The 14718-nt window shown below is 51.3% G+C and overlaps 1 protein-coding gene across 7 annotated transcripts in view; it reads left to right on the top strand.

The window, feature by feature from the left end:
• Positions 1 to 14718, top strand: part of SIPA1L3 (signal induced proliferation associated 1 like 3) — a 300743-nt gene that overhangs the window by 219944 nt on the left and 66081 nt on the right. For all 7 annotated transcript variants that reach the window (XM_054462531.2, XM_063657662.1, XM_054462535.2 and 4 more), the window contains 2 exons: positions 2207 to 2481; positions 13925 to 14176. In XM_054462531.2, coding sequence (XP_054318506.2) covers positions 2207 to 2481; positions 13925 to 14176 — 527 coding nt within the window. The remainder of the gene's footprint in view (positions 1 to 2206; positions 2482 to 13924; positions 14177 to 14718) is intronic.

Below are 14718 nucleotides of genomic sequence, written 5' to 3' on the forward strand. Positions count from 1 at the left end.
TAGTAATAGGATGGGAAAGAATAAAAAGTGTCACAGTGCGCCTCAGTGACTAAAGATAAGAATATTTTATGAAGCATTGTTTTGGTCATACATGTTTCCCCCACTTTCCAAATTCTCGCCGTCCAAATCAGGAACCAAACAGATTCAGTGACATTTTCAGGTAAGTACTTTACCATCCAAACGCTTACTTCTTGCTATCCACATTCAAGAATGTGACGGATTTGAATTGCAAGGAATATTTGTGTCTGTGGGCGTGTGTGTAAAACACGAATGTGTAGAGTAGTTTGTGACATAAAATTATTTCTTTCCTTGGCCGGGCGCAGTGGCTCACGCCTGTAATCCCAGCACTTTGGGAGGCCAAGACGGGTGGATCACTTGAGGTCAGGAGTTCGAGACCAGCCTGGCCAATACGGTAAAACCCTGTCTCTACTAAAAATACCAAAATTAGCTGGGTGTGGTGGCAGATGCCTGTAATCCCACCTACTCAGGAGGCTGAGACAGGAGAATTGCTTGAACCTGGGAGGCAGAGGTGGCAGTGAGCTGAGATCGGGCCACTGCACTCCAGCCTGAGTGACAGCGAGACTCCGTCTCAAAAAAAAAAATTATTCCTTTCTTCAAGTGGTGGTGAGAAAAGTATGAAAGCCGGCATTCTGATAGGTACATTACATAGCATCATTTCTAGTCAGGGGATGACTTCTCACAGGAAATGTAAGCCATTCTGTTATCTTTCCATAACGCAGTTTTAGGAAAGGGCAGGCATTCTTAACAACTTGCTTAATAGCCATGGCTGGTTACGTTCATCTTGTTTTTATCCCAAGAAGAGGAGGGGATCACTTAACAGCATGCTGGGGGGAGGGAGCAGGGCTCTATTCAGCGGGTCCTCAGATCTTATGGTAACACATTATCCAGGGGAATATCTCACCCAGTGAAGCAGGGAGTCCTGGAGGCCAGGCCCTGCGTGGTCCGATCAGCTCCATGTTGGGGGAAGGTCTGAGGAGGAGATGGGGAAAGGGTTTCTTCCTCCAAGAATGGTGTCACAAGGCTGGGCGTGGTGGCTCACGCCTGTAATCCCAGTACTTTGGGAGGCCGAGGCGGGCAGATCATGAGGTCACAAGTTCGAGACCAGCCTGACCAATAGGGTGAAACCCCCGTCTCTGCTAAAAATACAAAAAACTAGCCGGGCATGGTGGCGTGTGCCTGTAATCCCTGCTACTGGGGAGGCTGAGGCAGGATACTCGCTTGAACCCGGGAGGCGGAGGTTGCAGTGATCCGAGATCACGCCACCGCACACCAGCCTGGGGGACGGAGCGAGACTCTGTCTCAAAAAAAAAAAAAAAAAAAAAGAATGGTGTCACGAAGTAAAAGAATATAGTGTGAGTTCCCAACCTAGAAAAGGTCCCAGTACTTCTGGTCTGCTGCTTCCTTGTGTATTTTGGTTAGAGTATTTTGTGTCAGTCAGGATACAGTATTAGTGGCTTAAAGCAGGTTTGGCTGGGTGTGGTGGCTCTCGCCTGTAATCCTAGCACTTTGGGAGGCTAAGGCAGGTGGATCATTTGAGGTCAGGAGTTCGAGACCAGCCTGGCCAATATGGCAAAACCCTGTCTCTACTGAAAATACAAAAATTAGCCAGGCGTGGTAGCACACACTTGTAATCCCAGCTACTCAGGAGGCTGAGGCAGGAGAATCGCTTGAACCCAGGAAGCAGACATTGCAGTGAGCTGAGATCATGCCGCTGCACTTCAGCCTGGGCGACAGAGCAAGTCTCCGTCTCAAAAATAAATAAATAATAAAATGATAAAATAAACAAATACCGCAGCCCAGAGGACATGTCAGTGCCACTTGCAATTCATTGGCCAAAACAAGTCCCAGGGCCCCACCCAACCACAAGGGAGCCAAGAAATGCAATCCCACTGACCCCAGGAAGGAGGGAGTTCGGGGCCTTTGGAGTCATAGCTCATGACTGCCATGGTCTCTGCAAGGTTAGAAGCCACGGGGTTGCATATCCACATTTCCCCTCCAGAAATCAGGAAGCCAGGCTGGGACCAGGTGCGTGTTCACCCTGCGGATCCCCTGCCATCGCCCGGGAAGGTATTAATAGATGGGAGTCGGCAGGTTTTTGGCTTCAAAGCAGGGAACGTGACCAGGGGTCTTCCGGAGGAGCTGACCCAAGCAGCTTCTGAGGCTCGATCCTGCCTGTGGCCTACAGGTGATGACCAATGGCTGGGAGACGGTGGACATGACGCTGCGGCGGAACGGGCTCGGGCAGCTGGGCTTCCATGTGAAGTACGACGGCACGGTGGCCGAGGTTGAGGACTACGGGTTCGCCTGGCAGGCCGGCCTCCGGCAGGGCAGCCGACTGGTGGAGATCTGCAAGGTGGCCGTGGTCACATTGACCCACGACCAGATGATCGACCTGCTGCGCACCTCTGTCACTGTGAAGGTGGTCATCATCCCGCCTTTCGAGGACGGCACGCCCCGGAGGTAAGGGCCTCCACCTTTCAGCCAGGTGGTGGGTGGCAGCTCCTAGATCGCTGGCATGAGACCTCCCTGGCACTGTCACTTGAGGTCCCAATAGAGGGGGGATAGGCAGGCCCTTCTAGGCAGGAATAGTGGCATCGGTGACAGGAGGGGGAGGGCACATCTACGGAGCGCTTACTGTATGCCAGTTGCTGGATCACATTTAATCTCCACGGTTGCCCTGTGAGGGGAGAGCCTCATTCTTCCCGTTTCCTACATGAAGCACATGATGTTAATAGTCGCTTGCCTGTGGGCCCCCCACACTTCATTCGTTTGTTCAAAATGTGTTTATTGAGCCCCTACTATGTGCAAGCTCTGTTCAAAGTGACCACAACAAAGTGCCTGCTCTCTTGCGGTTTGTGTTCTACAGGGAAAGACAGGCCGTGAAGAAATAGGTGTGTCATACCGGATCAGGTAGTGCTAAGTCTCAGAAGGAAATTAAAGCAGGGTAATGGTGGGAGAGCTGCTTACAAGGCGGGCAGAGAAGGCTCCGCGAGGCTCCACAGGGAGGCAGCCATGTGGTTTTCTGGCCAGCGGGTTTCAGACAGGAGCTGGCCAGGGCACAGCCTCCCCAGTGTACATGGGTGGTGCGTTCCTGGAGTACAGGGAGGCCCATGTGGCTGGAGCAGAGCGAGCAGGAGTGAGAGCTGAGAGCAAAGGACAGAGAAGTGACCAGGCAGGCGGTGTGGGCTTCATAGGCCATGAGAGAAGCTTGGGTTTTATTCCACGCTCAGTGGGAAACTGGTAGGTGACTTATTTATTTTGTTTTGTTTTTTTTCTTTTGTTGTTTTTGTTTTTTGTTTTTTTAGATGGAGTCTTGCTCTGTCGCCCAGGCTGAAGTGCAGTGGCGTGATCTCAACTCACTGCAACCTCCACCTCCCGGGTTCAAGCGATTCTCCTACCTCAGCCTCCCAAGTAGCTGGGACTACAGGCTCCCGCCACCACGCCCAGCTAATTTTTGTATTTTTAGTAGAGACGGAATTTCACCATGTGGCCCAGACTGGTCTTTGATTCCTGACCTCAGGTGATCTACCCGCCTCAGCCTCCCAAAGTGCTGAGCCTCCCCAGGCTGTTTGTTTCATTTTTTTAACGGAACATCTCAAACATAAAGTGTATTACAAGTATCAAAACATATCATATACCCCATAAATATATACGCCTACTATGGACCCACCAACGTTAAAAAGAAATAAAAGGAAATATCTGACTGGGGGGAACAAAAGTATACTGAGCCCTCTGGGCACTTACCAACATGCGGCCAGCTTTTTGTTTTTTGTTTTATTATCTCCATATCTTCTTCCTGCCCCACCTGTCATCTTAGATTATCTAAAACAATTCCAGATCCTGGAATGTGCCTCTATACAATAAAGACCTTTTTTAAAAATTACACCTAGCAAATTTAGCAGTAATTTCATGTATTTCTTGTTTTTGTTTGTTTGTTTTTTATTTTTTATTTTTTGAGATGGAATCTCACTCTGTTGCCCAGGCTGGAGTGCAGTGGCACCATCTCGGCTCAGTGCAACCTCCACCTCCGGGTTCAAGCGATTCTCCTGCCTTAGCCTCAGCCTCCTGAGTAGCTGGAACTACAGACATGTGCCACCATGCCCAGCTAATTTTTGTATTTTTTGGTAGAGACAGAGTTTCCCCATGTTGGCCAGGCTGGTCTCAAACTCCTGACCTCAAGTGATCCATCTGCCTTGGCCTCCCAAAGTGCCAGGATTACAGGCTTGTGCCACCACACCTGGCCTTAACAGTATTTTCTTTTTCTTTCCTTTTTTTTTTTTTGAGATGGAGTCTCTCTCTATCGCCAGGCTGGAGTGCATTGGCGCGATCTCGGCTCACTGCAACCTCTGCCTCCCGGGTTCAAGCAATTCTCCTGCCTCAGCCTCCCAAGTAGTTGGGACTACAGGCATGTGCCACCACGCCCAGCTAATTTTTGTATTTTTAGTAGACATGGGGTTTCACCATGTTGTCCAGGATGGTCTCAATCTTTTGACCTCGTGATCCATGCGCCTCAGCCTCCCAAAATGCTGGAGTTAACAGGTGTGAGCCACTGCACCCAGCCAACAGCACTTTCTTAGTATCAACTATCTAGACTGGGTTCACACCTATAATCGTAACACTTTGGGAGGCTGAGGTGGGAAGATCACTTGAGGCCAGGAGTTCAAGACCAGCCTGGCCAACACAGTGAGACCCCCATCTCTGCATCTCTGCATCTCTGCCTAAAGGAGGAAAAAAAAATATTGCAGTTGTAGCCCCAGCTATTTTCAGGCTGAGGTGGGAAGATCACTTGAGCCCAGGAAGTTGAGGCTGCAGGGAGCCATGATTGTGCCACTGCACTCCAGCCTGGGCAACAGAGGGAGACCTCATCTCTTTGTTTTTTTAAACAGTTGTTCATCAGAATTCTCTATTGGCCGGGTGTGGTGGCTCATGCCTGTAACTTCAGCACTTTGGGAGGCCAAGGCGGGCGGATCACCAGGCGGGAGTTCAAGACCAGCCTGAACCAGGCTGAAGTTCAAGACCAGCCTGACCAATATGGAGAAACACTGTCTCTACTAAAAATACAAAATTAGCCGGGCATGGTGGCACATGCCTGTAATCCCAGCTACTCCGGAGGCTGAGGCAGGAGAATTGCTTGAACCCGGGAGGCAGAGGTTATGGTGAGCTGAGATCGTGCCATTGCACTCCAGCCTGGGCAACAAGAATGAAGCTACATCTCAAAAAAAAAAAAAAAAGAATTCTCCTAGCATTTGATTGATGTATCTCTTGAGGCTCTTTTTTTTTTTTTTTGCTTTGAGACAGAGTCTCACTCTGTCACCCAGGCTGGAGTGCAGTGGTGCAATCTTGGCTCACTGCAACCTCCGCCTCCTGGGTTCCAGCGATTCTCCTGTGTCAGCCTCCTGAGTAGCTGGGATTACAGGCATGCAGCACCACACCTGGCTAAATTTCGTATTTTTAGTAGAGATGGGGTTTCACCATGTTGGCCAGGCTGGTCTTGAACTCCTGACCTCAGGTGATCCGCCCACCTCAGCCACCCAAAGTGCTGGGATTACAGACTTGAGCCACCGCACCTGGCCTTTTCCTTGCAGTTTATTTTGGAAAGAAACCAGGTCACCTGTCCTTAGAGCTTCCCCCTTCCTGGCTTTAGCTGGCGGCCTTCCCATGGTGTCCTTTAGCCTATTGCTCCACCACTGGTATTTTCTGTAAACTAGAGTCAAAGATGGAAGCTTGCTCAGGCCCCAGTGGGATGTCTTTCGGCCGCAGCACTCCTAGGTATGCATCTGTGAGAAGGCACTGCATGCCTGGTGTCCCTCTGCAAGTGACACTAACGGCGAGCAGAGGCTTCAGACAGCGGCACCTGGCCATCACCACATGTCCCCTTCAGCCCTGTTTCACAGCCCAGCAGCCACTGCTAGGTGCTGCCTAGATCCATCGTTTCATGACGGTTTGCAGACGAGTGCCATCTTCATTCTGTCGTTCCTTCTTCATGTATTGGCTGGAATGCTTATAAAAAGAGCTTTCTTTCAGTAACCGTTTAATTACCCTGAGGTATAATTTGTACAGAGAAGACGAGATAAATACAGTTTTCAGAATAATGAGTTGGTCCCTAGCAACCTCCAGAAGTGACCAATGAGAGAGACGCACCGTGTTCCCAGCTCTGGAAACAGGGCACAGAGGACAGCCGAGGCCTTGGCCTCATGGAGTGAGGCCCCAATGGGTCAAGGGAGGCAAACAGTAAACAAGTAAATGAATGAGATGATTTCAGATCACAGAGTGGGGAGGCAGGAGAGCATAGCAGGGGAGGCAGGCTCTGCAGTGAGGCAGGCTGTCTAGGTTTGAATCCCAGCTCTTCCCCTTGTTAACTTTTACCCTAGGGAAGTGGCCTCACCACCCTGTGCCCGGTTTCCTCATTTGTAAAACAAGGACAATAACGTCCTTTCCACAAGAGCGTTTGTGAAGTTGAAGAAGATCCAACTTGTAAAGCACGTAGGACAGGCCAGACCCAGTGAATGGCTTGTGACTGTGGAGTGCTGGTGGCTCTCAGCACTTTTGGAAGCCGAGGCCAGAGGATCCCTTGAGCCCAGCAGTTCGAGACCAGCCTAGGCAACATAGCAAGACCTCGCCACTACAACAAATTTTTTTTTTTTTTTGAGACAGAGTTTCACTCTTGTTGCCCAGACTGCAGTGCAGTGACATGATCTTAGCTCATTACAAGCTCCGCCTCCTGTGTTCAAGCGATTCTTCTGCCTCATCCTCCCGAGTAGCTGTGACTACAGGCATGCACCACCACACCCAGCTAATTTTTGTATTTTTAGCAGAGACGGGGTTTCACCATGTTGGCCATGCTGGTCTCAAACTCCTGACCTCATGTGATCTGCCCGCCTCGACCTCCCAAAGTGCTGGGATTACAGGCATAAGCCACTGCACCCAGCCCAAATTTTTAAAAATCAGCTAGGTGTGATGGCACATGCATGTAGTCTCAGCTACTCGGGTGAGATAGGAGGTTGAGACTGTAGTGAGCTGTGATCACACCACTGCACTCAAGCTTTCTCAAAAAAAAAAAAAAAAAAGCTAGGCTCGGTGGCTCACGCCTGTAATCCCAGCACTTTGGGAGGCCAAGGCGGGTCGGATCATGAGGTCAGGAGTTTGAGACCAGCCTGGCCAATATGGTGAAACCCCATCTCTACTAAAAATACAAAAATTAGCTGGGCATGGTAGTCCGCACCTGTAGTTCCAGCTACTCGGGAGGCTGAGGCAGAAGAATCACTTGAACCCAGGAGGCAGAGGTTGCAGTGAGCCAAGCGCACCACTGCACTCCAGCCTGGATGACACAGCAAGACTCTGTTTCAGAAAAAAAAAAAAAGAAGAAAAAAAAAGCATGTGGGATAGTACTTGGCCTATAGGAGGTGCTCAGTACTTGGCCTATAGGAGGTGCTCGAGAGACACTGGCGCCGAGATACTGGATGTGAGGACTATAAAGGGCACATAACCCACATTGGACAGGGTTGTCCGGGAAGGCCCGAAGGTGAGGGCAAAGGCCCTTGGCTTGGAGACAGACCAGAAAGAGGACCTGCGTGGCTGCAGCAGATTCAGCCAGAGGAGGGCACAAGATGGGGTGACGATGAGTGCCATATTCACATATGACCTTGCTGGCGCACACCAGGGCTGGTGTGATCCCTGCTTTATAGACGAGAAAACCGAGGCCCAGGGCGAACAAGTCACTCTGCAGAGTTGCGCAGCTAGTAAGCAGCAAAGCAAAATTCAAATCCAGGTCGGCCTGTCTCCATTATACTCTGCAGCCTCTGAAAGCCATCACGAGCTATTAATACACGGGCATGTGAGTGATGTCCCCACCCTCACCTTCCTGAGTCGTGCTTGCTGTCTCTCCACTTGGTGGGGGACAGTTCTGGGCAGGCCTAAACCCTGAACCTGAGGGTGCGGCCACCCCTACCCACATCCCGGATGGCTCAGCCTCAGGACTCCAGTCATGCCCCAGGTGTCTCCCGTTCCCAGCCCTCTTCTGCTGCCGCCTTCCTACCCTGCCCGGAGCCACAGCCCAGCCACACCTGCTTAGATCTCTGCAGGGGCAAGTCAAGGCCAGATAACCCCACAGGCGAGTGCCCTGGTGGCTACGCTCCTCGGGGAAGGACGTGCACCCTTCTCCACACACTCCCACGGGTGCACACGATAAGCCAGTTTGCCCGTCGCATGACTCTTACCCCAAACATGCAGGTAGGGACAAACCGAAAGGCAAAGAAAAGTCTGTGGTTCTCCAGCTTTGGGGAGACAGGGCCAGGGAGAGTGCAACCAGACAGACGAGTTCTTCTCCCTGCCTTTTTCAGGGGGAAGACATTCCCTCCTGCTCCCTTTATAAGGCAGCTGCTGAAATAGGATCTCCCGTTTGCAGGGGTGGGCATGGGTCAGGACTTGGGTGGTTTTTGTTCTTCAAATGCAGAGGTGTGTAGCTGACCTCATTTGCAGAGCTGATGACCCCGGCTCTGGGCTCTCTCCAGCCTGTTGATGTAACCCTGGCTCAAATGTCTGTTGTAGCGAGCTCTGAGGGGAGCAGTGAGGACGGGACAGAAGTGCTCTCACTGCCACCAGGCAGGCCGCATGGCTTGCACGCCGACCCCATGCTCTCAGACACCGAGGAGAATGCACGGTGTCTTCCTCCTACCCCCAGGCCACAAGGCTGGAGTTTTGTTTGGGTTTTTTTGTTTGTTTGTTTTTGGTTTGTTTTGTTTTTCTTCTTTTTTCAGACGAAGTTTCACTCTCCTTGCCCAGGCTGGAGTGCAGTAGTGTGAGATCGCGCCACTGCATTCTAGCCTGGGCGACAGAGCGAGACTCTGTCTCAAAAAAAAAAAAAGAATGCATAAGAAAGTGGGAGCAGTGGTTGCTTCTGGTAGTTGAAACTGGAGGATGGAATTGGGAGACAGGGATGCGTGTTATGTCATTTTAATCCTTACAAACAATTCAAGGGCCAGACGCAGTGGCTCACACCTGTAATCCCAGCACTTTGGGAGGCTGAGGCAGGCGGATCACCTGAGGTCAGGAGTTCGAGACTAGCCTAGACAAAATGGTGAAACCCGGTGTCTACTAAAAATACAAAATGTAGCCAGCCGGGCATGGTGGCGGGCGCCTGTAATCCCAGCTACTCAGGAGTCTGAGGCAGGAGAATCACTTGAACCCGGGAGGTGGAGATTGCAGTGAGCCGAGACTGCACCACTACATACCAACAAGGGTGACAGAGCAAGACTCCGTCTCAAAAAAAATTTTTTTTAAATCAATAAATGAAGCAGGCCTTCTCAAATGTTATTGTGTATCAGCATCATCACAGGCAGCTCAGTCAAATGCAGATCCTTGGGCCCTGCCTCTGGGGATTCTGATGCATGTAATCTGGGATGGGGCCCAGGAATCTTCATTATTTGCTGAGCTCTTGATGATTTAGATGATGATCATTTTCAGATCACTGGGGAAGGCGAGAGCCGGGAGGAGCTGGGGCAGAATCTTTTCCAGAGCCCCAAGTTGGTTTGGTTGGATTTCAGAAAGTGGAAGTGAGGCTTTTGCTTCTGTTTGTGGGAAAAGCAGGTAAACTGTCCTTAGAATCAGCCGGAGGAGGCAACTGCATCAGCTCTGATTTGTTAAGCACTTGTCATGTGCAGACTCTGCTAACGCTCAGAGAATGCTCACAGCCAGCCCCATCTTACAGATTAGGAAACTGAGGCTCTGAGAAGAGAATTCCTCACCCACACCCATGTAGGTGATAACGGGGCTAGAATCTGAATCAGCCGTCTGGCCCTGCAGCCCTGGCTCTGTACCGCTCCATGCTGCTTGCTGCCTTCATTTTTGTTGTTGTTGTTATTGTTGTTTTTAAGATGGAGTCTCACTCTGTTGCCCAGGCTGGAGTGCAGTGGCATGATCTCAGCTCGCTGCAACCTCCGCTTCCCAGGTTCAAGCGATCTTCCTGCCTCAGCCCCCCTAGTAGCTGGCATTATAGGCACTTGCCATCATGCTTGGCTAATTTTTGTATTTTTAGTAGAGATGGGGTTTCACTATGTTGGCCAGGCTGGTCTTGAACTCCCGACCTCAGGTGATCCACCCGCCTTGGCCTCCCAAAGTGCTGGGATTACAGACGTGAGCCACTGCGCCCGGCCCATATATATTTTTTTTTTAAGAGACAGCGTCTAGAACTCCTGGGTTCAAGTGATCCTCTCGTCTCTTCCTCCCAAAGTGCTGGGATTATAGGTGTGAGCCACTGCGCCCAGCCCATGCTGCCTTCAAAGTGATTGAATAATATTTTCCTCTTTATATTTTAATTATTATTATTAATTATTTAGTTATTATTTTTTTGGAGACAGGATCTTGCTGTGTTGCCCAGGCTGGCCTTGAACTCCTGGGATCAAGTGATCCTCCCATGTCAGACTGAGTTGTGTGAGTAGTTGGGACTGCCCAGCTATGTTTTTCTCTTTGAGGTCATACCCAGGGGCTCTTAGCCCAAGATGAAGCCATCAGTACCTAAGGGAAAAGGCCAGGCGCGGTGGCTCATGTCTGTAATCCCAACACTTTGAGAGGCCTAGGCGGATGCATCATTTGAGGTCAGGAGTTTGAGACCAGCCTGGCCAACGTGGTGAAACCCCATCTCTACTAAAAACACAAAAATTAGCCAGGCATGGTGGCAGGCACTATGCCTGGTGCCTAGCTACTCAGGAGGCTGAGGCATGAGAATTGCTTGAACCCGATAGGCGAAGGTTGCAGTGAGCTAGGATCACGCCACTGCACTCCAGCCTGGGTAACAGAGCCAGACTCCGTCCCAAATAAAAAAAAAATAAAGTAACTAAAGGAAAAGTCAAGGACATAAGAAAGCTACCCAGTGGCTCCCAAACCACTATACGGTAGGGCCATTGTCCATGGTGGTTAAAGTTGTGGGCTTTGGAGTCAATGTACTAAATATTTAAATCCAACTTCTACTTCTTACTGGCTGTTTGACCTTGGATGGGTTATTTAACTTCTCTGTGCCTCAGTTTACTTGTCTTTAATAGGTGATGTACTGATCAGGACTCTGTGTACCAGCAACAGAACAGACTGAAACATGGCGCAGGAAAAGAGAGTCTTCACTGGCTCACATACCCGACAAGACTAGGAGATGGGACAGCATTTAGGCACAGCCATATCCAGGGACTCAGACACCCTCACCAGGAGTCTCTGTCCCTTGTTTACCTTTCCATGTTTGCTGTCATTCTCAGTCAGTCTCCTGCCTCCCCCTCCCACAGCTCTGAACTTAGGTCTCTTCAGCCCAGCATCCCCAGTGGAAATAGATCTTTTTCCCTAATGGTTTTCAAAACAGTTCCAGAATAGGACGCGGTGCCTCATGCCTGTAATCCTAGCACTTTGGGATGCCAAGGTGGGCGGATCACCTGAGGTCAGGAGTTTGAGACCAGCCTGGCCAACGTGATGAAACCCCATCTCTACTAAAAATACAAAAGTTAGCCAGGCATGGTGGCACATGCCTGTAATCCCAGCTACTCGGGAGGCTGAGGCAGGAGAATCGCTTGAACCTGGGAGGCAGAGGTTGCAGTGAGCCGAGATCGCACCACTGCACTCCAGCCTGGGTGACAGAGTGAGACTCTATCTCAAAAAAAAAAGAACTGAGTCTGGTGGCTCGCGCCTGTAATCCCAACACTTTGGGAGGCCAAGAAGGATGGATTACTTGAGGTCAGGCATTCGAGACCAGCCTGGGCAACATGGTGAAATGCCATCTCTACTAAAAATACAAAAATTAGCTGGGTGTGGTGGCGCACGCCTGTAGTCCTAGCTACTTAGGAGGCTAAGGCGCGAGAATCGCTGAAACCTGGGAGGTGGAAGTTACAGTGAGCCGAGATCTCACCATTGCACTCCAGCCTGGGTGACAGAGCAAGACTCCATCTCAAAAAAAAACAAACAACTGATGCTCGTTATCTCTCGTTGGCCCTGCTTAGAGCACATGACAATTCTGTGCTAGTCATTGTGTCAGGGTGGGGGCTTGGAGAAAGCTTCTAATTGGTCAGGCCTGGGTCACATGCTTATACCTGGAGCCAAGAAGTGGGGTCAGCCCCACCCAGAGCCCATATTAACAAACACTTGTTATTAGGAGAGGGGGTGTGGGGAGAGACACCAGGCAGGCAGGAATGGCAGGTGTGCGCTGCCTGGAGACAGTGATGGTAACTGTCCCTACCTCTTCCCCGGGCCTGGCACGTCTACAAGCTCTGATAGACATTCATATTGTTATTGTTCCTCACCTGGTGCCTGGTGAGACATTGGCAGCTGCCAATCCAAAGGGACAGCCAGAAGACACTGCCAAGTGTCAGTTCCAGCCATGGCGCTACCGAGGGGTGCGGTGTGTCGGGCCCTGGGTGCCAGAGCGCATCCACCTCTGTCTTAGTCTGTTTTGTGCTGCTGTGACAGAATACTGAGATCGGATGACAGATAAAGAACAGAAATACATTTCTCACAGTTGTGGGGGCTGCAGGTTCAAGATCCAGGCACTGGCAGGATAGGGCTTGGTCTTTCTGCTTCCGTGATGGTGCCTTGAATGCTGTGACCTCTGGAGGACAGGAACGCCACATCCAAATACGGCAGAAGAGCAGAAGAGAGAGAGTCCACTCCCGCAAGCCCTTTCTATAGCGGCATTCATCCATTCATGAGGGCTCTGCCCTAAGCTCCTCCCACTAGGCCCCACCTCCCAACAGTGGCATTGGGGGTTAAGTTTCCAACACATGACTTTTGGGGGAACACACATCCAGACCATAGCAGCCTCTGAACCACCATATCCACCAGATCTTTTGCTGGGTGGCCATGAACCGGGTGGCTCCAGGGAACTCAGGAGACACTCAGAGGATCAGCTCGATGGGGGCATGGGAGCTTCCAGGCTGAAGGCTCCTCTGAGCTCAGCTCTCACAGCTGCCAGGAGGTGGATTTCATGAGCACAGCTCGGGGACCCCCGCCATGCAGCGCTGCAGTGGCAGTGCAGAATGCCAGCCCAGCCGGCGGATCTCCCCACCTAAAGCCAGGAGCACCACGGTGCATGTGCCAGCCTGGTCTAGGGAGAGTCACAGGTCTCTCTGCATCTATTTCAAGGTTGTGGATTTCATGGCTTTTTTTTTTTTTTTTTAACCACCCTGCAAAGTAGGTCACCTGCTCCTCTTCCAGCTGCCTTTAAGATTCTTTGGAACAAGGCAGTTACTGTCCTTTGATTCTGAAGACATCTGCCTTTCTGGCCCTGAGTACCGCTAAGGGGGGCCAGGCAGGTCCGTCGAGGACACTGGCAGCCGTGTGGCCTGGGTCAGGTAGAAGCGAGGGGAGGGAACAGAGAATTCGAGTTGGAGGAGGGAAGAGGAGATGAGGTGGGAAGGGCCAGGCAGTCGTAGTCTCTGTGTTGGGTCCCATCCTGGTTGAAGACTCTGAGCTGGTAAGTTTCAGACCATTTTAAGGAGTATTCACTTGACTTTTAAAATAGGCCATCCCCAGCCGGGCGCAGTGGCTCACTCCTATAATCCCAGCATTTTGGGAGGCCGAGGCGGGTGGATCACCTGAGGTCAGGAGTTTGAGACCAGCCTGGCTAACATGGTGAAACTCTTTCTCTACTAAAAACACAAAACTTAGCCGGGCGTAGTGGCGCTTGCCTGTAGTCCCAGCTACTCAGGAGGATGAGGCACGAGAATCGCTGGAACCCAGGAGGCAGAGGTTGCAGTGAGCCAACATCGTGCCACTGTACTCCAGCCTGGGTGACAGAGCAAGACTCTGTCTCAAAAAAAAAAAAAAAAAAATAGGCCATCCTGGTTTATATTGGGCCAGGAAAACCCAGCCTAGACAGCAGGCCCGCGTGTTGGTGGGCTGGGGCCTTTCTGAGTAATGCAGTTTTTCTCCCCAGGGGTTGGCCGGAGACCTATGACATGAATACCTCGGAGCCCAAGACGGAGCAGGAAAGCATCACTCCTGGGGGCCGGCCCCCCTACCGCAGCAATGCTCTCTGGCAGTGGAGCGGGCCCACATCCCATAACTCTCTACCAGCCTCCAAGTGGGCCACTCCAACCACTCCCGGCCATGCCCAGTCCCTGAGCCGGCCCGCGAAGCAGACCCCCATAGTCCCCTTCCGGGAGTCCCAACCACTGCACAGCAAGAGGTAAGCACCTGCTGGAGGGACGAACACTTCCCAACCCCCACCAGCCCACACCCATCCTCCGCCCCTCCCTCTCCACACTATTTCCTCCATCCTCTTCTTCGCCTCAGGCTTTCGACCTTCCTTCTTACCCTTATGTCTCCCTTGTTCCTCCCTCCCTCCTTCCCTTCAGCTTTCACCGTGGGCCTCTTGTTTGGGGACCCAGTGCTGGGGAGCTCTGGGTTAGAAATCCACTATACTAAGTAGACGATGAAAGCTCTGCTTTTTTAGGCTGGGCACGGTGGCTCACGCCTGTAATCCCAACATTTTGGGAGGTCAAGGCAGGAGCATTTCTTGAGGCCAGGAGTTAGAGAGCTTGGGCAACACAGCAGAACCCTGGCTCTGTAAAAAACATTTATTAAAAATTAGCCAGGCATGGTGCACACCTGTGGTCCCAGCTGCCCAAGAAGCTGAGATGGGAAGATGGCTTGAGCCCAGGAGTTGGAGGCTGCAGTGAGCTGTGATTGCACCACTGCAATCCAGACTGAGCAATACCTCATCTCTGA

The sequence above is a fragment of the Pongo pygmaeus genome, chromosome 20 (genome assembly GCF_028885625.2).
Source record: "Pongo pygmaeus isolate AG05252 chromosome 20, NHGRI_mPonPyg2-v2.0_pri, whole genome shotgun sequence".
Classification (NCBI taxonomy): Eukaryota; Metazoa; Chordata; class Mammalia; order Primates; family Hominidae; genus Pongo; species Pongo pygmaeus.